Below are 27,737 nucleotides of genomic sequence, written 5' to 3'. Positions count from 1 at the left end.
AGTTATTCTGTTTTCTTTTACTCAAAAGTTGACAGAACTACATAACTAGCTTGAGTGGGATGCTGCACCCTGATAAAATCTAACTCAGCCAGAGGCTGATTTTGGCTGGCTCCCTGCTATGTGACTGCATTATTACAGCAAACTCCTCTAAATATAAATGTAGTATTTTAAGTTGTTCTTATAACTATAATAAGGCTTAAAGGAAAAAGAGAAAAGACTAGTTAATAGAACTGTGGAAAGGAGAAAAAGGTTATAGAAGGAGCCTTCTGTAAGTCTTCAGATCTGTCTTGGCCTGAAGGTAGAATTGACAATACCACTCAGGTTTTGCTGCAGCAGACAAGCATCAAAAAGCAGAAGCAGGAAGGAAATTAAATATGATTATGTAAATTCATCATAGTTATTGCAATTCTCATGTTTTTCCCCTTGTTGGAAATAACTGAGCAACTCTCTTTACTGGTGATTGCCTTTAGGCAAACAGAGCTTTATTCTGGCTTAGCAAATGCTGAAGAGTTGGAACAGTAACATCAACACCAAACTTCCGAGCTTTTAGGTAATAGTTATACTCACATACAAGCCACTTTAAATGAATAACTAAGCTTTGATCCTTCCACATATTCCCACACTTCAGAATCTAGAGATAGTTTTCTGAGACATGCAGCTGTTCAACTGATAACTAACCCAAACCCTTCAGAAAAGCAGATTAATGCATGCAGAAGAGGAACCACAACACTTTGAGCTATCTGCCACAAGCTACATCTGCCTTAGAACAAGGAAAAGACTACAGTTCTATAGTAGAGGATTGTAGTCTTCTGTATGTATCTTCCAGACAAAGCTTTTCCTCTCTAGTACACCTTCACGAATACATGGTCAGCTCTAGCCAGTCTTCAATGGTCACTTTAATCTGTCCTTCTCCATCTCGGTCCAGGGACTTGAAGGTCCGGAACATGCTGTCCAGTCGTACCAAGCAGCTAATGAAGTTGTTAAAGTCCATGCTGCCGTGCTCGTCAGCATACCTGCGTATGATCACTTGGCAAAGCTGCTCATTCAGGTGGAACCCTGCAGCCTTCAAGGCACCTGGCAGCTGAGCTCTGCCAACAGTGCCTGATTGATCAGTATGATACTGCTTGTAAACACACTGCCATTTCTTGATGTTGTTCCACAGATACTTAAACTCTTCAAAGCCCAGTTTGCCATTTGTATCATTGTCCATGACAGCTACCATGCTACGGCATGTGTCCAAGCTGAAGCCATCTGTTTTCAAGTCTTGATGTCTGGAAACGACTTTGTTCAGGATGTCCCTTAGCTCTGTGGCACACACTTCCATATCATCTCCAGCAAGCTGGACAAAGAGGAGACGAAACTGTCTGATCTCCTCATTCTCGTAAGCTTCCACATTCGTAAAATGATTGTGTGGAGGTGGAGGTGGCTCCGGATTATACTGAGCTGCTGCTTCTCTTACAAGATTGACAAGACCTCCAACAAGTCCTCCAAGATTCCTTCCATGACCACCTCCTGTCAGGAGACCTCCAAGGCCATGTGCAAGGCTCCCTCCATGACCACTACCACTTCCTCCGCTCAGCAAAGCTTTAGCAAGGAACATCGTGAAGACTTCTTGGAGTTACTGAGAGACCCAGTGTTTCTGTAATGCTCCGAAGCTGTATTGTGTCTGAGATGTAGGCGTAGGCAAACCACAGTTTATCTGCATGCTTAAACTTCACCGTGTCTGTGCATGTCAACAGCTGTGCCAAAGTTCTCTAAGGTCTCTGTAGTTTCTGTCAGTTGTTGACACGCCTCTGTTTCTTTTCTTCTGTGCATAATTAACTTTATATGATTTGAAGAATCGTTGTGGAAAAAAGCCCAACGAGGCTTAAAATCACAGAGCAGAAGCCTCAAAATACCTGTGTTCATAAATGAAGCAATTTGAAAAGAGCCGTGTCACGTTAATGTGACTGTTTGTCAGTAAAGCTGATCTTAAAAATGAATGCAGCAAAAGCTACTAGTCTTGTCAGTTCTTGCTGTCTTTTACACCTTCAATTTTTTAATGAATTGAGCATTACATTGCCAATTCTAGTTACTGTCACTGTTGTGCCACCTAGGGAAAGTCAAAGGAGTTTTGCTTGCCCTTAATTATTTTGGTTGACACATCATGTCTCTATTTTATGTACCGTGCTTCAGGACTTGGACTACATGTTCACAGGAGCCAATGGTCCAAGATGTGAAGGCAAGAATAAAAAAAGGATGAATACCTAGCTCTTCTAGAACTCCAAATGCATTCAGCAATGAAGGAAATGCATTTGGCTCCCTCTGTTTTAGAGCTTCTAGAACCTTTCTATCTGGAAAACTCCCAAACCAGTTCTTATTGGCATTTACACAGGAAAGACCTACCAGGGACAGGTGTGCTGCTAAAGCTAACTTGATCACAAGGAGTGACACTGAGCTGAGATCTCCTACAATAAGAAATGAACTCTAGTTCATCAGCACCTGTAGCACAACATGCTGCTTGCACTGTAGTACATAATGGGTGCCTAGAAGCAAGATGAATTCTGTGCTGTGCTCTAGTCACTGATGCTTCTGGTTTAGTCAGAGTGGCACACCCACAGAACAATTTGTCTCATCTTCAGGAAGAAGTATAAAATGAGAAATTACCACTATGGGGGAAAGCCTAAATGATCAAATTAACATGTAGCCTCCTTTATGGCTGGAGATTGGCAAGAGGAGACCTTACAATGTCTAACAGCACCCTTCACAAACACATATGCAAGAACACACACTCTAGTCAGCTTCGTCTGCCATAAATTTTCTACTTACAACTACATCAGTTAATTAGGCTGTCAGAGTGTACATAAGTTCAAAATCTGGGGGAGGCAAAAGGAAATACTCAGCCATTACCAGCATGAAGATTACCATGGTGGCATGGTGTGGCAACCTGGTCCAAGAGATGGCTGTCATCTTGCAAGCTACAAACTGATAATCCTTTCTCCATCGAAACTTAAGATAGAAAGTGCAGAGTCACCTATCTTGCCTACAGGAATTGCTAACCAAGAAGCATTTACTAAGTTGGACACAACGAATTAAACATCCTTCTGGAATGTGATTTTTAGCAAAACATTGTCAACATGCAAGTTAACCAACTACTCACCCTGTCGAAAAGTAGAAACAACTCTCTGAGGACATCTGAAATAGGTAGCTTCAAGTACTTTGCAAACTCCTCAATTCCAATTCTTCCCCCTTTGGAAGCACTTGCAATAGCAGCAAAGGTATCCAACTGCTCTCTGACACGATTCCATTGTAAGCTATGCAAACATGAGGGAGAGGAGATATTTCTATACAGCAGATCTTGGACAGATGGGATTTCAGTAGGAGTTATTACAGTGTTCAATCATGAAAAATAGCCAAACAGAGCATCCTGTGTGCTTCCAAGCTGACATTTAACATGAAATCAGCAATTAAGGACTGCTTCCCCCAGTTACTAATATTAAAAGCTGGCAGTTCTATGCTTGGGTAGAGATTCACTGCACACATCATATTTGACCACAGCCATGCCAGTTTGTTTGATGGTGTTAGTGTATGATTAAGCAGCTTGGTCCTCAAATTCCACTCTGTCCAGACAAAAGAAGTTGACACTACTAGCAAAACACAGCTGCACAATACAATTAAGAATCTTAACTCCTAGCTGATATCTCAGTCTGGGAAGAAGTTTTTTTACTTCCTACCACACACTGCCTGTGCATCTCCACTAAAGCTATTTAAACTGGGCACCAAGATAATTATCAAGTGCCTAAAATAGGTACTGCTCTACCTTCCTCGCCTTTTGGCGAGATAAATCCATAAAAGATTAGAGAAATGCATTTTTCCTCTTGTGACACTGCCCACAAAAATTACTTGGGATTAGTTCTTACTGGGATTTTTCTCATCTCTGACTTCCATATAGTTTATGTATGCAAACTGTATACATAAATACACTATATTACATGTGGCCAAGTCAGGTATCAGGTAATGAATTCTTTTGTAGGTGGCCATCTACACCCTCAGCACTGCAGTAATTATGCTACCAACAGCTACACTTCCCTTACTGGAGCTTCTTGCTGATTTTGGTGAACTCCACCAGCCCAGCTTCCATGGGTAAAGTCAGCTGTCCTGCTGAAATCATCAGTCGACAATCTTCAAAAGTGTGATCAGTGACTGGCACATTCAAAGCACTGAAACAGAATTAAAAGAAAAGGAAGATTAATTTCTTATATTAAAATGACCTTTAGTTGACTGCTTCCCTTCTCTGTCTCAGTTTGGCTTTAATGCTAACATACAAAACAAATGATAGTTCATTCTTGCACCGTTGCAAGTAGGATAAAGGAATATATACCATTTTGTTAAACCATACTATGAACTAATTATGGCAGTGTCATGATTTACAGTTTTGTAAATGCACCCCAGTAACCTTGGAGAAGAAACCACCCATTTACTCTTGCCGAGCAAATAAGGGAGAAGTTTATTCCACCTTTCCAGGAATTGGATATGTTTCAATGTGAGATAACTTTCTTTATGCCCCATGTAAAAATAACCAGTGTTTTAGTATAGGAATTTTGACTTCTCTGTGGAAATCTAGAGTAATTCCCATAAATGGTACCTGGGGCTTGAACAGATTTGTACTTTATGGCTAGGATATATGTGGAATTGCTGGATATAAAATAAAAATTCTCACAGATTTCATTCAGGACTGATTACATACGTTGCCATGGTTTGTCGGACTCTGTTGGCAAAAAGGATGGGATCATTCTTTTCTTCCTCAGTAGGAACATGAACAGGCAGAAACTGAAAGGGATGAGTTATACAATGAATTAAATACTCACCAATTTATTAGCAACATTAATTTCTTGCAAGTCTTTGGAATAGGGGAAAAACAGGAGAAAAAAAATAGCCATGCAATGAAGGAACTGGACACTAGAGGTCTCAACTGCCCTAGAAACCACTCTGGCTCTTCTGCCCATGCCACGCAAGTGAGATTTAGTCCAAGACTACCTCTTAAAGGCTGGTAGAAGCTGCTTTAATATGAAAAATCAAACCCCCAGAGAAGGAAGATATAATAAATGTATTCTTAGTTATAAAATTAAATGCTACAATAGTAAGAATGTGGGATTGAAATACTGTACACTCCTTTTCAAAGGTCCCTTATAAGTGATGATGTATACTGGAACAGTGCATGTAAGATTTTAAATGTTTTTAAATACACAACTGCATTCCCACCTCGTACATGTTAACTGTACCTGTCAGCATGTGACTGCTAAGTTTCCTTCAAGTTTTTCCTCCATGCTAAAATGTTAAGAAGTCTTAGTTCTGACCCCAAAGTGGATATAGCACTGTGAAGTTCTGGAACTCTAAGGAAAGAGTCAAAACCCCCAGCAAAACAACCCTTTCTTCTCCCAGACCTACAAAACACATAGATATCTAAATGGCAACAAGATTACTGTTGAGTATTTATTCATTGTTAACATGTAGACATTTAAGTAGTCTTAGACTACAAATGTACTATAGATTGTTATTATCTTACATGGCATGAAACAGCTTCTGTTTTTTTGCAAAGCAGTGTAGGTGGAGGAAGTTCTTTCTACTTCAGTCCACAGCGTGTGCTTACAGTTCTGTTTACCACGTCTTCTCACAGTTACGGTTATTATACATCTGAGCTCTGCTACTCCCCACCCTGCAATCTTGCCTTCAGCACAGCAATTCGAGGCTAAGTATAAGGCGCTACTCATGGTTCACTGGAAGACACAGCTGCTCATTATGTATTAATATGTTTCTTCAGTTATATTGCAATTGCTGGTGACACACTAATACAGTGGTAACTGTCCCATGTAAGTGCAGTCCATCCTCAACACTTTTTTAATGTTTGTTTTTAAGGAATGATGCCTCTTTATGATTAAATACAGTAAAAGTTTATGGAATCGGTTATCTGTCAAATAGCCAAATTTCTGTTTATAGCTAAAAGCTGTCCCCCCTGTAAGGCCATCAGGGATCCAGCTATTCACATGGAGGTCTGAGATTTCATTCCTCCTATAAGGAGTTGCCAGATCTGTTCAAGGTCTGACGTATGTCCCTGCTCCCTGCTTATTACAACTTCCCTCAGAAGCCACATAACTCTTAAATTGAGGAATCATGGGCGCACTGTACAGACACAGAAAACTGTGTCATCACTGGGTGAGATGAAGTTACAACTTTGAGAACTTTATCTATGCAAACATGGGTCATGGTCTTGAAAGAGCTCATTACATTCTGAGGCTGAGGTCCTGCTCAGACAGCAACCTAAATTTCTGACAGGTTAAACAACATCACTATACCCTTCAAAAAAACCACCTACAATTATTCAGAAAACCAGTTCCCCAGAAACCACTGCTGGGGATGAAGAATTTGGTTTCTTGGCCTCCTGAGGTGGAACAGATGATCCCACACCCCACCAGCTGCTTGTCTGGTGAAGACGAGTAGTATACTTCCCCTGGCAAAATGCATTCTTGCAAGGAAAGTTTTACATGGCTCTTCCAGTAGCAAAATTACTTCTCTGATCAGGTTTTCAGCTAGTCTCTCTTCTTACAGAATTTGCCAAAGGCTGTATCTTTTGCAGCCCTAAAACTCACTGTCAGGTTCACTGTTTAACCTTCAGTACCCTCAGTTTGTTAGAATATGGCTAGACATGCACACACATGGACTAGGGGTGTACCTCACTGATCATGCACTGCAGGTAGGGGCAGCGCAAGACTGATGGGAGTGGAGAGGCTACTTGCTCACATTATGGACAGCAACAGAAATGGACACTCCTAAAAGAAGTAGTTTGATTCCTTTCTTTCCCAGGCAAAACCGCCCCTTCTTTTTTTACAAATGGAAGAATGCCTGCATTGATGCTAAGAAATTAGTTCCACTTTGGGGTTGCTGCTGTGAAAGCTGCATATTTTTCATATTTCAGTTTCATCTTTTGGAACATGAAATTTGCTTTTTAACAGCAAGTCTGAGTTCTGTTCTGAAGTAGGGGAAAATAAACCTCTACTGGAAGGGCTACTTTAACGTTCTTTCTTCCCACATATACAAATTTGATAAATATGTCCTTCTATACAAAATAATTAGGAGGATTAGCTCTTTTGTACACCTGCTAAAAATATGTGACCACTGCATGTACTGTTCAGTAACAAGATGCTTCCTTAAAATGAATTTCATTGTTTCACAACAAAGACCACATTGCTGTTAATAGTAGCAACACTGCTTGTATTTACAAAGCTTTGCACAACTTTGCTAAATTCTGTGTTTTGCAAATAAACAGCAGCACCTGCCTGAATGCCTCCCACTCCTTGGATCCCTAAACCAAGTTAGTCCACACTGACAATCGTTTGTGGTCTAGTCAGGAATGTGAAGTACAACACTTACACAACCCGGTAGCACCTTGGTTATCTGGCTCCTCACTACTGTGTTTCAAATGTCAACTTGTTGACAGGGAGCAGTTAAGAGTAAACTCACTGATATGAAGGGTGTATGTTTCACTTATCATTCATCTTTCTCTGTGCTATGCATCCAATTCTAATGATCAAGGGAACCAGTTCATTATACAAGCTCAGAACAAGTACTAGTCCTTAAGTAAGGTGTTAGCTGGGAAACCATTTAGAGTTCAGTCTAGAAAGATGATGAGAAAGACAAGGAGATTTTGAAGGAAGCAGGGAAATGAGATGGTGGGAAAAATAAGGTGTTACCTCTAACAGAACGTTTTCTAATTCTTACTTTTAACATCCGTGAAATGCATGTGGTGATAATTAGCAGTGATTTTACAATGCCTTAAGAATAAAGGCATTTATGACAGATTTCTTTTAGGAACTCATCAGATTCAGTGATACACAGATATGGACAAGAAATCTAAATATATTATTGTGACTCTGTTCTTTTTTCTGAGACATCTGTTGCTCACTAGCAGGTATTAATAATGTAAATAATGCATTTATATTAAAACACAAATTTCGTGGTTGCTCAATATTAGTACAAAACCATTTCTAACTCTTACCTCAACTTCTACTTTTGTGAAGAGCTGACACAGCGTCATTACACACAGCTCTTTTCTGCAGGCAAAGAGAAAAAGGAAGAAAAATACATTTTACTTTTTTAAAACCAAAGTATTTGAACATCAGTACCCTGCAGCGAAGTTCACTGAAATGTTGCTTTTGATATTTTTCTACAGGGCTTCTGCATATACTTGCTGCTTGCCCATTGGGCAGGCAATCTTTTGTCTGTTCTCATGCAGATTAACAATACTATACAGTTCTTTGGCCAGCCAAATGAATGTATGTATGTTGCTTTATTTTTAAAGAGGTGAATACACACTGGATTTTACAGCTCTAAGAGCTTTGATTCCGAAGTAGCTTTACTTAATCTTTTATTCTCTCATCTGGAAATGGGACCTCCATTTGCAGCAGTGAAGCAAGGATTTGTTAGTATTTGCTAGCCATTTTGCAAGTTCTGGTAATGGTTACACATGTGTTAATGAAGTGGTATGTTCAGGACCTTTAGTGCTTTTACAAGAAGTCACACATTTTAGTACCAAGATGTAGGGTGAGAAAGAAATTGTGAAAGAGGGTAAGTATAATGACTTCCACTTCTGACGTGCTCTTTTCACTGTGAAAGCAGAAACTGGGGTAGGTGATTTCTGAGAAGGAGACTGGTGCTGTCCCATCCTGACTACAGTATGCAGGAAGCTTTACAAAGAGCGTGAGTTTGTGCTCTTCAGGTTTGTGCAGGGGGTGTTCTCTAGATTCTACCCCATTCATCCTTTTTCTTGATACAATTTTGTCAAGCCATTCCGTTTGTCTTCTTACAGGTTTTGAGCCTTCTTCATCCAGCCACTAGGCTTAAAGCATTTCCCAGTTTTTAGTGCATGGGCCACCTCCTCCCTGCCACAGGAATACCTCTGATTTAATTTTCTTCATCATCTCTCATAAGCCCTTTTCAATCTTCCAGGATAAATCCCTCATACAGGAAATCTGCAGTATGCTATTTAATTTTCAGTGTTCATTACTCTCAGTATGTTGATAACTATAACAGCAGTAATAATAATAGCAAAAAAATCATAGGAAACTAAGGTGGACATTTTCATCTAGGTCAGCTTTCAGAATTCCCATTCTCTAAGTGTGCAGGTGCTAGGAGTAACTAATGATAGCTTAAAAGGCACTTGTGATTTACTCCACCACTTCAGACATATTTCAATATTAGCTGCCTTAAAAATTTTAGTCACTTAGTAAATCAGTCATATAGTAAATAAATTACATATACCACATTTTCATGTGGTATATGGATTCTGCAAATGCACCTTTTAATGAATGTTTATAAAGTGAAAAGTATTTCCCAGACATATTTTCAGTGCAGCTGTAAAGGTTTTTTAATGCTTTAATAAAATAATTTAGCATAGTAGGAGGCCACCTGTGTTGAGAAATAAACACAGATCCATTGCCTAACTGGGTTATGGAAATATTTTTCACTATTTCATTGTCAGATATTATATATTTAGCCTTTTCACTGGAATCTCAAAACAATTGCTTTTGTTGAATAAGGCAAAAATAAAAATCTAAAGAAGAATCCTACCTGGGGAAAACAGGGAAAATGAACACTGTTTAGCCTGTCATCTCCATTTGCTCTCATATGACTTCAAATAAGATGGAGTAATAAACAGAGGGGATAAAATAACATTGCTATTTCTTATTGTGTATCACATAGCAAACGGTAAAAATACATGGATTTTAATGATTATGATGTTTCCCCCCAAAAGGAAAAAAGAATTTTAAATCTTTGTTTTGCTCTAGTGTAACATGCAAAACATAGGAGAAAATTAAGTTAAATGAGAGCTGGATATAATGCTTCCCCATTTGCAAACCCTTTTTCTAGCCATTCAGATATGAAATCTACTGCATGACAGCATTATCCCCAAGTATTTCCCCTCATAAAAACAGATCTAGAAGAACACGTGTCTTGGCTTAGCTGAATCTGTTTAGACAGACTGTTTAGAAATGGGGGGAAAACATCCTAAATGTAATTTTCAGTAGGATTAAGAAACTTACAGTGAATAGCCCTGCCATGTCCAGGTCACAGTATCCTAGGAAAAAAATAAAATACATAAATGAGTGACATAAACAGATGAAAGTTAGAGAGCTAAAGTTACAATATAAAACAGGTACAAGTTCAATAAAAACAGTTTGACAGTTGTACAGTCCTGCAGTGAAAATAAAGACAGGTGTAAAGGTAATTAGAATTCCTTGACTTAAAAATTTAGAAATAAGCATGGCAGAATTTTGATAATATCAACAACTGGGAATAAAAGATATTTTAAATCATTCATTCTGATCCAAACTACAGAATTAGACTAGTAAGACTTTTTTCAGAGGACTTCACCAGTCCCTTTAGAAAGGCACCCTTATAGATGTGTTTGATTTAGTTTTTAGTGACATTTCTGTGTAGGTAATCATCATGGTTTTTTTTTTTTTTTACTTATTCTATGTTTATGACTAATGATATCTAATTTTTACATTTATATGGCAGGTCCTTAGGTCTATCAGTGAAATGCAGTACCTTTAGGGGTTTACTTCAGTTTTGAAATTGATCTATAGAAGGATTCTACAAAGGAATTTTTGTAAATAACAACAATAGCAATCACTTGTTTTTCATCTTAAAAACCATTAGGAATGAAAAATTTGGTCTTTGATGGATTTGTTGGCTGACCAGATAATTAAAAAAAAGTTAACAAGTTGCTAGACTCCTGTGCGAGCATTATGCCTGCCAGGCAAGCTACCTCTGTAGCCCTTATGCTTGGCAGAAAGGGTAAACATTTACTCACAAAACAAGAGAAAACTGCATGAAAAGAACCGTTCTCAAAGCTGCCCTCCTGAGGGGCATGCAGGAGGGGTGTTCTGCACGGCTCCACTTTGCTTTTGCTCAGAAACTCCCTCTGCAGTAAGAATATTCTGAGATTAAAAAAACAAAAAAGATGACTAGTAGGGAAGTTGTGCGCCATTTAGACTTCAAAGTACAAGTTCTGTGGCTTTGCAGGAAGTTTCTCACTTCCGCTGCAATACTTTCCGTGCTCCCTCTAACTATAGCTAAGAAGACCAGAAGTAACTTTTCCACAATCAGAATAGCAGCTACACCATGATGTCACTTGGTGAAGAGCTGCTTCAGGAGGTCTCCAATGCTAAAGCTCAGAACACAGATTGTTCAATGACAGTGCAAAATATTTATCATACGTACTGTTTAAGTCAGGATTTTGACTTCTGTATTATTAGTTAATGATAGAAGAATGTTCCTCTTACCAGCCTGTTGGGGTATCGGAGCAACACAGGTTGCACAGGGACTCGTGGAACAAAGGCACCTGCAACCACAGATTAGAATTTAGTGAAGACTAAGCTTAGTAGAGCAGCTGGGAGTTCTAAGTGATTCATGTAAGCCATGGTATCTGGAAGTAGAAATTTTTAAAAAGGCAAGAAGAATGAGAAATGTTCTTTCTGTCATAGGGCTTTGGTTTTAATCAGCTGCACAACTAGCGTAACATTTTTGTTAAGACAGAAAAGGGTTAGTCTCCCTTTCAAGGAGAAAGCTGCCTGTTCAAACTCATTTTCTGTGTATTATCTCCCTGTTCACTGGCAGTCATTTCAAAGGATTAGGTGCTCCCAGGGCTTCTGAGCATTTCTTAAACCCTTCTCTGTTCTGATTATCTTCCTAAGTGATGCGGATCTGGGAACGTAGTACCGGTTTTGCAACTTTGCTACTGAAGACACTATACAACAGTAAGAAAGGAGAGTACCATGGCTTTAGCTGATGTACAGCACAACAGTCTAATGATCAGTGATACTACCAAATACCTTTCTGTGTTAAAAACTATCTACTGGCCTCCCTTGCTAAGCACTACGCAAAGAGATTTCATAACTTCGTTGCTAAGTCTTGCATGGCAAAATTTACAGGAATCTTAAGATGGTGTGACTGTAAGTTGAGCTAAAAGAACACCGTAAGTAGCATGTATGCTGGTAGTAATCACAGCCAAGTTTCTGGGTAAATAAATCAGATGAAAACTGTACAAAGAAAAAAACCCAACCAACTAACCACATACATCATGGGAATTATTCAACCTACAAAATACCAAAAATAAGAAAAATAAGCTGAATAGTATGAAACAGTGAGTTTAGCACCACTGAAACTTTTAATAATGTAAGATATTACTACAGTGATGTTGTGGGTGATACACCTGCAGAAGTATAGGTCTTACTAAAACTACCATATTAATATTTCACACTATTTTCCAACAACGACGTAACAAAATCTTTTACCTTGTTTAAATGTTATCAGGCAAGATCTGTTTGTGCAGGTGCCTTCTGGGAAAATCAGTATCTTGGATTTAAAGAGAGAGAAATACATGTATACACACATTTTATAAAAGATTACACTTCAGCATCAGTTACATAAAGGCTGACTTTATATGCAACCTCTCTGACATCACATCTTGCATCAAGAATATCAGTGTTTCAGAAGGAAATGAACCAATAAGTGAAGGATGCTCACAGTAATATTAAGCTGATCCATCTTGATTTAGAAAAAATTGCTTTGTGAGAGAGGATTTCTACAGAAAGGCTTTATCAGTTCAGAAATATGGTACAAAAGACTTTTAGTGTTTCACCTGAAATGTTTTAGTGCTGGCAATGATATGAGAATTGCTCCTCTGCTGAAAGCTCTTTCTTGACTGCTGGTGTAGGAACACCAAGAGTCTGGGCTGACATGAGTGTTGGCAGGCACAGGTGCTACCAACATGAGTGAGATGTTAGCTGTGATGAGATCACAGCTTGAGGGGTAGCAGCAGAAGCCAGAGACCACATGCATCTGTGATTCAGAGCTCCAACACACCACAACATCACTTTTGAATGACTCAGACACACTAAACACCCAGAAGGTTTCTGAATTTGTGCCTGAAAGATAACTATGTTAGATGCACACTGAGCTGCAATGTGACACACTGAATCCCAGCCCCCTATGGAATGCCAGGAAGCTTTGTTTTTCTCATATCAACACAGGATCATAAGCAGCACTCCAGAAAAAACTCAGCAAAAGAACTGATCTGGAGTGTTCAAGGTGTGCTCCTACTTCAGTCTAAATGAACAGGTCAAGGCTAGAAGACAGAGGGCATCATTAGGTTGAATCCAAGAGACACAGGGTGTTCTAAAGCATGAAGCAGACAGCTGCACATACCTATCTCCAGTTAGTCCTCAACTACAAATTCTGTAACCAGAAACCGTTCATTGGAGCTATGGACACAAAAATGGGTATTATGCCATAAGCCCCATTAAACATATTAATGACTGATAAAAGAGTAAGTAATCATTCCCTCCCTCCCCTTTGGTTGGAAGGGCTGGGAGAAGCACTAATCAGAACCTCATGTTATTAATAAGCACAAGTTCTACCCAGCCTGTTGCGTTTTGGTTTTAGGAGGAGGCAACAAGGAATTGGGCTACTTTTTCTGTTGTGCTAAGAGAATGCAGCCCAGGCACTCTGAAGAGGATATGACAGATATCATCTTGTGGCCAAGTTTTTCAATTAAAAAAACAGTAGGAGGAAGGTGTGACCAGGGCACAGCTATAGGAATCACCCAGTGACATCCCCAGCTGTACTGCTGGTTCAGTCTTGGGGATCCCCAGATTACTTGACTCATAGACTATTTATGCCATAACACATATCTAGTTTTATCCCAAGCACGGTATTGGTGTACAGCCAATTCCCCTTTCCTTCCCAGGCTGTTTTCAGCAGAGATTATGTTTACCAGGGCTTTGCTGGAATCACTTCATCCATAACAGCCTAGCAAATCATAAGCATCAGTGCAGTTTGTAAGCACAGTATTAAAAACCCAAACCACAAGCCTTCCTAGTTTTGTCATGTGCATATTGAAAATCCTCCATATGAGCAACAAATTGGAAAAAAAAAAAAAGAGGCTCTAAAAATACTTACAGCAGCTTACAAAAATGCATTTATGAGTCAAATTAAAGTAGCCTAAACACAAACTAAAAAGTTTTTATAAGGTGCTTGCTAAGTAAAAATGAGGCATTATATGCCTAAAAAATGCCACTGAAAAAAAAAAAAAGAAAAGGTGGCAAGTGTTAGTTTTCCCTACTTGAATGCTCTCTGTTTCTAGAGACTATTCAGAAAGTAGAGCAGTGCATTTAGGTCTAGCTGCCAAAGACACTACTACTGAAGTCTATATTTTCACTTGCTTCCTTTAATTTTCCTCAAGAGCCACTCACTGGAACAAAAGTGAAGGAAAAATTAACTTTTCTGAGTCATTTAGGAGGCATCCAACTATGAAAAAAAGAGTTCCTGTGACGTTAGCTGCTGCATCAGCAACTTTGAGTTTTTATTTCAAGTAAATTAACCCTTAAGGAAAAAAGTCAAGAACTAATTTGAAACACAAAGCATGGGTTTATATACAAATCTGCACAGGGTATCTTTGCAGAAAGGTATTATATCACTGACTTTAGCTGTCCCAGAGTGTGGCAATGGTGTGCTGTATTTGTAATATCTGAAGGCATCATGAGACCAGAGTGAATGCAGAAAAAGCAGGCAGGCAGTGCCAAATGAGATGGCAGCAGGTTTACAACTGCTCCAGGTCTCTCTTCTTGCAAAGGATGCAGATTTCCATCCCAGCCCCATGCCCCCTGTAAAATCAGCAGAGATGCTGCCTCAACACTTTTCCACCTCCTGAGCAACCCCTGCTCCATCAGCTCTTTGGGATGGAAGGCCATCCAAGAGCTAGAAGACAACAGCACTTTGCTGCTGAGGAATGACCATAGGAAACACTGTGCAGAATCAGTAACTACTACATTATTAACTTAAAGAACAAACTGAGCTCTGAGCTTCACCTCACCTATTCTCCACATGAGAAATTAATGTTTCAAGGTTAAGTACTGCTTGTGATGGACCCTGGAGAGCAACTACTCATCTCCCAACTGTTGTAAGCACAGCTTTGCAAAACAGCTTCTCATGCATGAGAATCATAGCTATGATAGCATCATAGCTAGCTCATGCATGAGAATACTCATTCACATATACTAATGCAAGTCATCTGCTACACTAAAGACAGAATGTTAAGACATGAATAGGGAAAAGAGAAAGTCAAGAGCATCTGCATTCAAAACAGCAATTGGTACTGGCTGGATTTTAGCTGACCCATTTGTGACAACAAAACTTTCTGGGAACCAGCCTTGTTCTCCTTTCCTAAACCTGTCATATATCTGAGAGCTGACTTCATCTTCAGACATCAAACAGGATCCTATTCAGCTGGGCACTCATGATGTCACGATGCACAGTGAATATGGAATGTGAATACATGATGTAGTAGTATACCTGTGGCCACTGGCCTCCTGATAATGCCCGCTTGGTGATCTCAGTGACTGTATTCTTCCGTGAATCAGGGTCTTGACGCGAAACTGATATAGGCTGAAGGGAACTTAAAATTGCTGTGAAGGAGAGAAACATTTTTATTTATCTTATACTAGTGCTTAGAAAATACATGGGCTCAGAGCTTTCTTGTACCAAAAACCTGTTATTCTCATATTAGGAGACAAACTGCACAACAGCTTTCAGATTAAATAGGTGAGAAGAATGTTATTATTGTCCTTGTTCTGCAAAACGAGAAGTAAAGACACAAAAGAGAAGACATACCTATACTCCCAGCTGAGGAGGTGTACAGTAGGTATAAACACGCCAAATTCAGGCAAATACATTCTACTAATATTGCAGTTATTTTTCACTAAGCATTTCCACATAATTCTGAGGAAGAGACCTGATCTGCCCGTGGGCCACACTCAGACCTAACTCATCCAGACTTCAACCAACAAGAGGTTTGAGCCTATGCTGAAAAAGTAAGATGTCTCTTTTTAGTTACAAAACATGCACTACTTCTGTGTAAATTACAGAGAAAAAATGCCCTCATACAGAAGCCTACATCAGAATGTGTGGACTGATTAAAATGTGATAAGAAATCCTTGTTCGGGAAGGATTGTCTTTTATGTCCCAGCACTCTACTTTTAAGAGAAGATATGTTACCAGTTAGTTTATTTCCTACAAGGACATTTCTCTATGTTGTCTACTGATTTTAGTTTTGCTCTACTGTATAGCCAGCAGAAAGTCTACAGCTGATTCTAGTAATAAAGCAAACGGATTCTTTTGCTGTGCCAAAAGGAGGAGAAAATATTAGAAGCATGACTCATCTGATCTGTTCCATTCTCTGTGTTTCCTTTTTGAGTAACTTCTCTTTCATTCTTTCCTGGTTTGACTCCCATTAAAAAAAAAAATAAAAAAAAAAAATCCATAACAATGCCTGCAAGCTTAAACTTACAGATATGGTATTTTCCAGATTGCTGCAGTTTAGGTCTGCTTTTGAAATAACCTTCACTAACCATGCTCTACATTTGTGGGACACACTGCTGAAAGACAGCAGTCAAACAGATTTCTCAAGCTACCTACTGGGAGAATTTTAAGAGAAGGCTTCTAGCCTGAGCAGTTATGAAACATGCTTTCAGCATAAAGCAAACTTGAAGTTTGTATTTCATATTGAAGATTTGTATTTCAAACTTGAAGATACTGTATTTCACATCTGAAAAGAAGCAGCATACTTCTAGACATTCTGACCAATTCAGAAAGGTAACTTGTCACAGGAATTTCACTGGAAATAATCTGCCAACCTGTCAATATCTTTGGAATTTAAGCATTTAAGAAAGTCTAACTATAAATCACTTTCAGAGAGAATTTTGGCCTCATGTCAAATTGCTGACTTCTAACATTTTATTTTTTCACAAATACTTACTGCCAAATACTGGAGTTGACAGGTTCTCTGTTCTAGACACTACCGATGGCATTCCAGTTAGGGCAGAAATAATGGCATCAAAAAAGCTTGAATGAGGAGCTGCAACAAAGATTGGGGCTTCCTGTGGAGTTGCTATTTTCCCTTTTACTTTAACTTGAAAACCCATTACGAAGAACAAGGTACGAGTCAGGCATGAGAGGGTTATCTGGATCATCCTCCTTGTAAATAGAAACACAAAAACATCATCCAGCTTACAGTTAGTATTTCTTTCTTACTTTAAAAGAAAGGCCCATAAAAGATTTCCTAGTTCTCACAAGCACTGAGGCCAGGCACAGGATACCAATACTAGAGCCCAGAAGAGTGTAAGGCTGATAGGGAAGAAAGTAGACATAGGGGAGGGAACATCATATTTTCATGCTGAAACCAGGTTATATTTTTAAAGTTAAGGCAATATACAGCACCTTGCTAAACCCTCCTCCCAGGTACACTATTTCTTTTCCCATATTTTATAGCATTGTAGCATAACACTATTGTGAGGACAGGGTGGGTAATTAGCAGATCCAGTATCTTTTGGTAAGAACTTAGGTGTCTCTGATACTGTCCTTTACTATCAATTTCAAATAAGTAAGATTAAATGATAGTGTTCCCTTATTAGAACAAGCTTCCTCTGTACAACATATGTTCCCTTCATGGGACTCTCCATAACCTATCAGCCTGTTAGAATTTGTTTCCTGTGTCTCCTCCTCCTGTGCACAGTGTCAGTGCATGGCAGCTAGAAGGGAACTTCATTACTCTGAGGTCAGAAGCTGAGCAACTGAAGCCCAGAACCCACAGAGGCAGCTATAGAATACTCCTTGAAGGGCAACATAGCTGAGAGAGGAGTTGTCAAAGCTAATTTTGTAATAAATTATAGCATAGCAAGAATGACTACATAGAAACTCAGCCTATGTAACATTGCCAAGTATTTTTATCAATGAATTTCTTTTGTCAAATATTCCTATCAGTATTATTACTAAAATAAGTACTGTCTTACAAATAATCTATAAAGGTTTTTATATATTTTTTGTCCTCAAGGCAATTGAAAATCTACCTATTATATACCTTAACCATGCCAAGTACAAGGTCCTACACCTGGGTTGGAGCAATCCCAGGCACAGCTACAGGTTGGGCAGAGAAGAGATTCAGAGCAGCCCTGTGGAGAGGGACTTGGGGGTGTTGGTCAATGAGAAAATGAATATGAGCCAGCTTCAGTGACCGCTCACAGCCCAGAAAGCCAACCGTATCCTGGGCTGCATCAAAAGGAGCGTGACCAGCAGGTCAAAGGAGGTGATCCTGCCCCTCTACTCTGCTCTCATGAGACCTCACTTGGAGTATTGTGTGCAGTTCTGGTGTTCTCAACATAAAAAGGACATGGAACTGTTGGAACAAGTCCAGAGGAGGCCATGAGGATGATCAGGGGCTGGAGTACCTCCCGTATGAAGACAGGCTGAGAAAGTTGGGGCTGTTCAGCCTGGTGAAGAGAAGGCTGCGTGGAGACCTCATAGCAGCCTTCCAGTATCTGAAGGGGGCTTATAAGGGTACTTATAAGGGCTTATAAGGGGGCTTATAAGGGTACTCTTCATTTGGGACTGCAGTGACAGGACAAGGGGTAATTGGTTAAAACTTCAACAGGGAAAGTTTAGGTTGGATACAAGGAGGACATTTTTTACCATTAAGGGTGGTGAGGCACTGGAATGGGAAGTTGTGAATGCTCCATCCCTGGCAGCGCTCAAGGCCAGGTTGGACGTAGCCTTGGGTGATATGGTTTAGTGTGAGGTGTCCCTGCCCATGGCAGGGGCGTTGGAACTGGCTGATCTTTAGGTCCTTTCCAACCCTAACTATTCTATGATTCTATTAAAAATGCTCTGCTCAAAATGTAAAATACGCTCATCAAAAAGTTGCTTCACCTAAATGGGTAAAACTAGGATTTGACTGAAGAAAGAAGGAAAGGAGTGAGGGAGATGGTGGGGGAGGAAAGATATAGTCCCTTGCTTTGTGTTATAAAATAGAAAAACCCACCACAGTTTTCAAAAACATATAAGTCACTTTTTACCTCCTCCATCCTTTCAGTGGCACTGATCCTTTTCTGGGGTGCTGGAAAGTTGCAACTGATGCAAACAGCCATGCTAGCAGTATAATTAATGTCATGCATATGGCACGGAGGGGCAGCAAAACAGTCCCCTGAAGAACAGTCTGGGAAAAAAAGAGAGTGAAAATGTTAAGAAATTACACTGGTATCTGTGTAGTTACATTGTATGTACTTGAAAATACTACTGCTACTGCTATGTGATGTAGTAAGGAAAACATTAATGATGCCAGTGTTCATATGGGAAGTTGGTCATTCACAGCATTTCATTTTTGCTTTTGGATTCCCATTTCTGGTAAAAATGAAACATCTGAGTATTTAAGGTTTTGGCCTGGATGTTGTTAGACAGAGAGGGTGAAGGGAGTTTACTGGCTTTCGTTTATAGTTAGACTTGGTCTGCAGCATACAGCATACACTCAGATGAAGCTGCCCAGCTGATATGTATCTCCACTACCAAGCCTTCTGTCATTAGCTGCCTGTCTAGAAGCCAAGTGGGATTGATAGGATGACTAAAATGTACTCGTCTTTTCAAAATGGCAAATCTTGTGTTGAGTCACAGTATTGCTGCAAGTGATCCTCACTGCTACTGCCTGGGATAGTACACATGCAACACAACACCATTTCTTTGGTTGGGAAGTTTTGGAGTTTTCAGTAAAACTGAACCTGTGGTTTAAGGCAAAGGTTCAGACCTTATGGTGCTGTTGAAGCTGCTGCAGCAGTTCTTGGCTCATTGCCTTTGGAAGTGTTTTGCACACTGCCCGGTGTAACATACAGCTGAACCCTTCTGATTATGCAGATTAACTTGTTGCCTCCTGTTTGAAGCATCTTGGATATTAACTTCTGTACTAGGACCTTCTTGAAATTTTCAGAATAAATTGGGAAAGCTTAGTTCTCTTTCCTCCTTGCAATCAGGAAACTGTTATTAGCTTGCTTTAACTTGAAGCAAAGGAAATATTGAGAGCTGTTCTAGGATCACAGGCATCCAGGGTAGGTAGCAAATCCAGTATAAAATGTATCCAAACCTGTTCACTGCTTCTTCAGTTCTTCAAGTATGTTTGCAAGGGGAGTGGAGGGAAAGAGAAACGCTAACATGCCCTGGTGCAAATAATCCTCCAATATCATCCCCAGCGCCCCCCCCCCCCCCCCAAGGAATTTTTAGCTTACATTTGCTCCTGCACAAGCTCCAGGAAGACGGTGTATTGACACAAGGCTGTTAACAGGCTGTTAATTGTTTCACATCAGTAGAGTAGGCTAGAAACCATACCCTAAAGGTTGGCCTGCAGCACTTTGCAGATTGAGCAAGACTGGGTCTGTGAGGCAGGTAAACGGTACCAGCTTGCAGAAGTTACAGCCTAGGATTCCTGGTAAAATGGGAAATACTTCAAACTCATTTTGGCACCTCATCCAACTCAGCTACCACTCACCAATAAGGTCTGTGTGGTTTTTAAATTGTATTTGGGCTATGTTTTAAACAAAAGTCCCCCCAAAACGTCAACAAGAGTGCATCATCATTGGTCCCATACTGAGCGCTCCACTGTTGAGAAGTATGGGAGGAGTTTTTCAAGAAGTTTAACTTAGGCTTGTGAGCCTACTGTTTTTTATGCTTTACCATTTTTAAAGAAAATTTACAACTGAACAACAGAGCTCCCTTCTCCAAATCAGGCTTTCTAGTCAGCTCTTTAGCAATGGCTACTTGCTGTACAGGAAAAGCAAGACTATTAATAAGTAAGTCTTACAACATAGCTCACATCTTACATACTTGTACTATGGTACTGATGAGGATTAACAAGAATTTTGGGCCTTCAGGACTGTGTGCTGTATTAGAAAAGGCACAAATCAAACATGATAGTGGATACATAGTGCACATGAGGATAAGCATGAGAAGCAGGGTCACAGTGTTGATGCTCATGTTCTGTAGACACTGTCATACATTTCCAGGAGGGATCTGAACATTTAGATATGACTACTTCCTCCTTCTCTATAACAACTGTATATAACTAGCTATGGAATTTTAACCATAACTTCATGGAGAACAGGAGCAGGACTGCTCTGGATCACAGAAATGGGCTCAGTAGCTGGGTATGAGAGATTTGGCCCTGGGGATCTATTGCTCCCAGTTTCTCTGGTGTCAGTTACTGTGAATCTGAAAAAATCAGGAAGCAAGCCAAGCCAACCAAGACTCCCTGCTTGTCTCCCAAAACCAGATGTGTCTTTTTTTCTCCATATGCATCCTTTTGTACTATGATCTATAGTCCCACTTCAACTGCACTCACATATCCATAATGGGCAGCATAAGCATAAATCGGTGTTTTGACTTAAAATAACCTTTATCTTTATGAGAAAAGAATATATATGCACTGACCTACAATGAAAAATAAAGGATGCAATAGCAAAAGCAAACCAATCCCTTCCTCAAAACTTTAATAAATTCATCAATCTGTTTTAGGTCGATGTGCAGGTGGTACTGATTTGCTGATACAAGCTATTGGCTTTCTAGGTCACTGTGTAATGAGGCAGATTTCAGCTCCATGCAGAGTAGGGTAAGAAAAGGACAGAAAAGAGAAAGGTCAAGGCAGGCTAGAAAAGTATAGAAGAAAAACATACAAAAAAAAAAATACAGGTTCAAAGTTTAGTAAGTACTAAGTATGATCAGAGCTGCTCCAACTTTTGTTTACAGTAATCATGAAGACAAAATTATTATCCAGAGAACCTTCTGCCCCATTTGGAATCACCAAAAATCATATTGGCTGGTAAACTATTAACAATACAAGCTATTAGTGACACAAGGACTGGTAAAAAAAAAAAAAAAAAAAGAATTCTCACTCCACTTTTCAGTCTGGCTACAGCCTACTTTTATACTTGAAGATGCATGACATGCAAACAGCAAGCCTGTCTCTCTTTTAAGCTCCATTCATTAGGGGTCAGTAGCTTTTACACTCAAGGACCGCACCAACCAGCTTTGGGTTCCCAGAGGATTTAGAAACTGTGTCTGTTTTTATCAGTGTATGTTAAAGGTTCAAGTATAGAATATGGGGGATGTAACAATCCTTTAACATGCAAGAATGGACAAATACTACGCTTGATTTAAATGTTAAGAGAAAGGACACTTCCTTTTTTGAAGTTCATAATAATACTCCCTGGTAAGGCTCTTGATCCCCAGGTGGTCCAGTATGCAGTGTTGGGCAAGAGAGGAGCAGGTATTTGCAGGATAAAGCAGAGAGTAAGAAGCATCCTAGGCTCTACAACTATAGCCAGAAAAGAAGGGAATAACGCACATGACAAAAGAGGGTGTCTCTCTTGTGCCTACTACTGTAATTTTGCTTCAAAGCTCACTAGCACCAGACCTGGGCCCAGCTGGGTGCTTTTCCTTCCACGTGTATTGTGGAATTACGTATGGCATGTATCTTGCCTTAAGACATATCACCGTTTTCACCCCTTCCTCCTGAAGGAAAAAAGTAGGATGTATTTACTGTACATAAAATGGCAATTGTAGTTTAAAACTGCAAGCTTTTTGAAAGTACTATGTGTATCCTCTAGGAAGAACAGCCAGCACAGACAGCTGTCCATTTCTCGAACCTCATTAAGAGACTGGTTTTGTTACCTAAGGGTTCATGCCTACAGCTAGTGATTCAAAGGCACTTGAAATGTGTTTGAGGCTGCTAGTAAAACATAGGCGATAAAAAGATTTGCAATTGTTTTCCAGGTCTCTCACATTTCCTCCACTCTGCTACCTCCAGGCAAGCATTTTCTGTAACTTGAGGAAGAGCTATATGAAACATAAAATATTTAGTTGCACATCAGCCTCTGATATTTGTAAGGATCAGCAGAAATTGCTGTAAGTTAACCTACACACTGACATCCTCATTGTCCTCACTGAGATGTCAGTTCATATTTGGTTCATCAGCTGTTTTTAAAGAGAATGTTTTTAAAAATCAAAGCCCAGAAATACTGTTTGCTTCCTTAATTTTACAAGTTCCCTGCAAGCCTTGTGTGCACTTGCACACAAGCTATGCTGAGACAGTATCCAGTTCAGAAGCCTAATTCAGTCCACCCAGTGACACCAGTCAGTGCATGAAACTGGGAATACCTTTTTTTTGCTGTCCACACTGTAATATAGAATGAGAGGATTAACTCTTACCCTCTCCCCCAGCCCAGGCTTAAAATCAGCCTAAAGTGAGTTAAGCATCTGAAACAGGGTTACTGCAAGAAGTTATTTTCCATTTTAGCTTATCATATGAGAAAGAAGTTACTATTCTATGATTCTATGATTCTATGATTTTATGATCATCTTCACTGTGGATCTGAGTCATCTGACACAAAGCATAGATGTATAGTATTTATTTTTTGAGGTTTAAAGATTTAGGAAACCAGAGTCACACAGGACTCCTGTTTTCTCTAGCAGTAAGATGTTATGTGTAATCTTTTGAAAAGCCTGTCACAAATCTTGTGTTAGAGGTCTAAGTTTGAAGTTGATGAATTGTGTGTGTAACAATGGACTATGAGGGGTGACGGCCTGAAGAACTCATTTGAAAAAGTAGTGACTTTTTTAGGCTAAACACCTTTGACATCTTTGCTTTGACCATTTACATACCAATGCATTTTCTGCTAGCACTAGCCTAGATCAGGAAGCAAATTATGCCGTACTTGGAAAAGAAGTATTTTTCCTAGATGCCACTTCCTGGAAAAGCCAAGGGCTGTAACGTTTAACAGAGGGTCTGTCACGCCGCGCTCGCCGCTGTGTCCTCGCCGACGGGACGGCGCTGTCACTTCTATACAGTAGGCCCGGCCCCGCCCGGGCTCGCTCCCGTCACACGGGAGCCCGGTTTCGGCGGAGCAGGCGGCAGTTTTGAACAGTTTTTATTCTGCCACTGGAAGGACGTATTTTTAAAACAACCACTGAACTTCACGCCGGACTGGAGACAATCCCTTAGTTCAGAGCAGCTAAAGCAACGCTGGCTTAGACGAGCTGTCCGAGCACCGCGCCCGGCGCAGCACTGCCGGGTGACAGCCTCCACGCTGCCCCGCGGATGCGCCCGACCCGGTTCCGCCGGGCAGTGCCCACCCCAACGCCTCCTCAGCGCCGCCAGCCTTACCCGCAACTTGTCCGTGGCTCTCAGCGGCCTCGGGTGGATGAAGGGGTTGAGCACGGTGGGCGGAACGAAGGACTGCTGCCTGGGCAGCGGCAGCACTCGCTGCGCCATGCTCCTGCCGGGTGCAGCCACCCCGCACGATTGCGCATGAGCCACCGGAGTGCCGCAGCCCCCTTGCCATGCCCGGCCGGCCCTACCCGCCATGGGCAGCCCCGCCTCAGGGCAGGTGAGGCCGGGCCGGGCCCCATTCGGCCACAGGCGGCGCTAACGCGGGTGTCCGGAGGGGACGGTGCTGAGGAGGGACCCGCCGGGGGCGACCCTGTAGGAGGGGTGGGGGGTTGCCGCCCGCCGCCATTGCTGAGTGGCTGCGAGAGCGCTGATCGTTCTTCTTTCCTCTCCTGTCCGCCTCGTATAAACACCACGACGCTAACCGCTGAGGCGGTGTGTGCTGTGCGGTGTTGCAGCTGCGATTTGTGTAAACACTGACTACTCAGGATTAACGCGGTCTGTCTAAGGAGAAAAGAGGCAAAGGTAGTCATGGCATACAACTGAAGAAGTTTCTGAGACGGGCGCACTTCCAGGGCTGCAGAAGACTGATACAGAGAGTCTGCCCCTAGTTAGGTGAGGTCTAGAGACCCACTGCAGCCTTTCTTTGTGTGCTGGGTTCTGTGGGATCTCTTCTCGCCCTTTGAGAGGGCAGCAGCTGCCTGAGGGCTGGCGAAGGCGGGCAGGCCGCGGGGCAGCTTAGGCTGAGGAGCGGTAGAATACAGCACGCTGTTATGCAGCGCCTCCCGCAGACGGGCGCCCTCGAGCACAAATGCTACTGCAGCCCAAAAGCAAGTTTCAGACTTGACTCTGTTTAGGAAGCATGGTTTCAGGTTCTCATGGTCATGGGCGGCAACAGTGGGGTGAGTTATCAGTCTGCCTGCTCAGAGAGGTATTGCTGTAAGACCACAGGCTCCTGGCCTACTACGTGATGGTGGTTCAGACACTTGTTTTTATTATGGTGCTTTTCCCTTTCTCATATCTGCCCTTCACACAAAAATATTGGTACTTTTCAACATGTTAGTCAGTATTTTGCTGGACTGTGCGTATTGCTGTAAGAAAATAATTACAAGTGCCTCATGGTTCAATTTGCAGTTTGATGTGACTTACCACAAAGGTATAATCAGAATTAATAAAAATTATTGTAAAGTTATTACTTGTGTTTCGCAACTGCAGGTGCTTAAGTAGTAATCATGATGATGTGTTTACACAGACTGAAGTCTGCCTGTAATGGAAGCTTGACAAATGTAGGATTTCCCTTGGCTGGTTTCTAGGGTCTTCCTGTAATTGCCAGTCCTTGCAGCCAGCACTGTACTGGGGAAAACCTGAGAGCTGTGTATGAGCCAGACCAGCACAACTGGCACAGAAAGTAAGGCCGAGGGGGAACTCTAGAGGGGAACTATCATTTCTATTTCCATCATTCTTGACAGATGATTGTACAAGCTCTTCATAAAGCCCCATGACTTTCTTATCTGATCCATTCGTGACTGGTATTATCTTGAAACAATTTTTTCCTTCTATTGAGCAGACTCTTTGTCATTGCAATTCATATCCATTCTTGGTGGATGCGAGAACTCTTCATTTTCCTGTTTGCAGCTACTTTTTGCACTTGTGTAATGATTCTCTCAAGCTTTTACTGTACTAAACATTCTAGTGTTTTCAGGTTTTCTTCTCTCCCAGGTCATAGTTGCTAGATATCTGAGCATTCTTAATGTTTTCCCTGGTCTTTTTTCAGTGAGTCCATACCTTTTGTGAAGTACCCAGACTGAAAACACTATTCTCTGAGGACTGACCAGAGCTACTGAGTGGTCAGGAAGGATTAATTTGTGTCTAACACATGATATGTATATATACCTAAATGGGGTCTGCTTTGTCACTAGTGTGACTCTGTGATTCACACTGTGATACATGATAAAACTTAGATCCATTTCTGAACAATTACTTATCATTTATAATGACTTCATTTTTCCTTACCACATGGTGGTAGTGATCTTACCTCTAGAACTCAGAAAAACCAAATCATCTGGCATTACAAACATGATTTTATTATGTAGAAGAATGGTTCTGGTGACTTGTATGTTTGTTAGAAACAATGATACTGATACTCTTCTAAGGCTGTTCAGCCACAGGACCATCAAAAAGGCTTAATGTTACAGGCTTCAAAATATAAATACCCTGCAAAGCCAGTTTTAATGTTCACAACGCATAAGAAGGTGCAATCGTATGTAGTTTTTTGGCTCAGTTGGTATCGGCATCTCGAGTGATAATTCATTTTTAGTTTGTAAATCTAAAGTGAACATTGATCAATGATCCATTAACATAAAACACCACCAAGCTTTTGTGAGACTAATGTCTGGCATCACCTCTGTATCTTTCTTTCTTCAGAAGCTGCATAGGGTGCTGGAGATAGGCACTGAAGGTAAGGTAACATTAGCTGCTATTTGTTTTCCTAGGTTGAAGCTACAGCTTTAGTTTTGCAGGTCACTTTGGAAGATGCATATTTTCCTGAAAGCTTTGCCCTGCATTGTGTTGATTCTGATACCCTAGAAACTGTAAGAAAAGTGGCTCTGGACCAGGTGTAGCTTCCATATAAGCTGAAGGGTAGCGAGGCTCTGCAGAGGGATCTGGACAGGCTGGGTCGATGGGGTGCGGCCAGTGGTATGAAGTTCAAAAAGGCAAAGAGCTGGGTCCTGCATTTGGGCCACAGCAATCCCCTGCAATGCTCCAGGCGTGGGGAAGAGCGGCTGGAAAGCTGCTCTGTGGAAAAGGACCTAGGGATGCTGGTTGACGGAGTTGAACATAAGCCAGCTTGTGCCCAGGCAGCCAAGAAGGCCAACAACATCTTGGCCTGTAGCAGAAATAGTGTGGCCAGCAGGGCCAGGGCAGTGATCATCCCCCTGTAGTCAGCACTGGTGAGGCTGCACCTCGAATCCTGTATTAAGTTCTGGGCCCCTCACTACAAGAGGGACGTCGAAGTGCTGGAGCAGGTCCAGAGAACATTGCTGGTGAAGGGCCTGGAGAGTAAGTCTGATGAGAAATGGCTGAGGGAACTGGGAGGGGTTTAACCTGGAGAAGGCTCAGGGCGGACCTTAAAGCTCTCTACAACTACCTGAAAGGAGGTTGTAGTGAGGTAAGGGTCAGTCTCTTCTCCCAAGTAACAAGTGATACGACAAGAAGTAATGGCCTCAAGCTGTGCGAGGGGAGGTTTAGATTGAATATTCTTCACAGAGATGGTAATCAGGCATTGGAACAGGCTGCCCAGGGAAGTGGTGGAATCACCATCCCTGGAAATAGTCACAAACTGAATATATGAGGCCCTCAGTGACATGGTTTAGTATTGATCTTGGCAGTCCTGGGGTAATGGTTGGACTTGATGATCGTAAAGGTCTTTTCCAACCCAGCTGATTCTGTGTTTCTATGATTCTATACTAGCGATATATGAAAACCCAGTAAGCATTTCCATAGTGTAAGACAGGGATTCTTCTATAATATAAACAAAACAGGTTCTTTTGTTGTTGTCCGTCGTCCCCGTCCCCCCCCCCCCCCCAGTGTACGGAACTTTATAGTTTTTAAATAAATTATATATACAGTTTAAATTGGACTAAGATCCTTGCCTCATTATAGC

General features: G+C 41.0%; 2 protein-coding genes across 2 annotated transcripts in view; both read right to left on the bottom strand.

Moving 5' to 3' along the window:
- Positions 1–24,222, bottom strand: part of LPCAT2 (lysophosphatidylcholine acyltransferase 2) — a 30,837-nt gene extending 6,615 nt beyond the window's left edge. The window contains exons 1-11 of the mRNA XM_057430635.1: positions 24,071–24,222; positions 18,945–19,084; positions 16,853–17,070; positions 15,391–15,503; positions 12,333–12,393; positions 11,322–11,380; positions 10,077–10,111; positions 8,033–8,087; positions 4,727–4,809; positions 4,074–4,199; positions 3,140–3,293 (exon numbers count right to left, since the gene is read on the bottom strand). Coding sequence (XP_057286618.1) covers positions 3,140–3,293; positions 4,074–4,199; positions 4,727–4,809; positions 8,033–8,087; positions 10,077–10,111; positions 11,322–11,380; positions 12,333–12,393; positions 15,391–15,503; positions 16,853–17,070; positions 18,945–19,084; positions 24,071–24,178 — 1,152 coding nt within the window. The 5' untranslated portion in view covers positions 24,179–24,222. The remainder of the gene's footprint in view (positions 1–3,139; positions 3,294–4,073; positions 4,200–4,726; positions 4,810–8,032; positions 8,088–10,076; positions 10,112–11,321; positions 11,381–12,332; positions 12,394–15,390; positions 15,504–16,852; positions 17,071–18,944; positions 19,085–24,070) is intronic.
- On the bottom strand, positions 593–1,944 carry CAPNS2 (calpain small subunit 2). Its single transcript, XM_057430636.1, has one exon. It carries the CDS (start codon positions 1,598–1,600, stop codon positions 854–856), a length of 747 nt encoding a protein of 248 aa, XP_057286619.1. The 5' UTR covers positions 1,601–1,944; the 3' UTR covers positions 593–853.
- Positions 24,223–27,737: the final 3,515 nt, after the last annotated feature.

The sequence above is a fragment of the Pezoporus wallicus genome, unplaced genomic scaffold, assembly GCF_028554395.1.
Source record: "Pezoporus wallicus isolate ANWC-B61680 ecotype Strahan unplaced genomic scaffold, APGP_CSIRO_Pwel_v1 contig_8518, whole genome shotgun sequence".
Lineage (NCBI taxonomy): Eukaryota > Metazoa > Chordata > Aves > Psittaciformes > Psittacidae > Pezoporus > Pezoporus wallicus.
Note: the sequence above shows the minus strand (reverse complement) of the source record. Positions and strands in the feature narration are given on the sequence as shown.

Bases quoted from the DNA above. Each gene is read 5' to 3' on its own strand.
- CAPNS2 (XM_057430636.1), bottom strand. From the start codon at position 1,600: ATGTTCCTTGCTAAAGCTTTGCTGAGCGGAGGAAGTGGTAGTGGTCAT.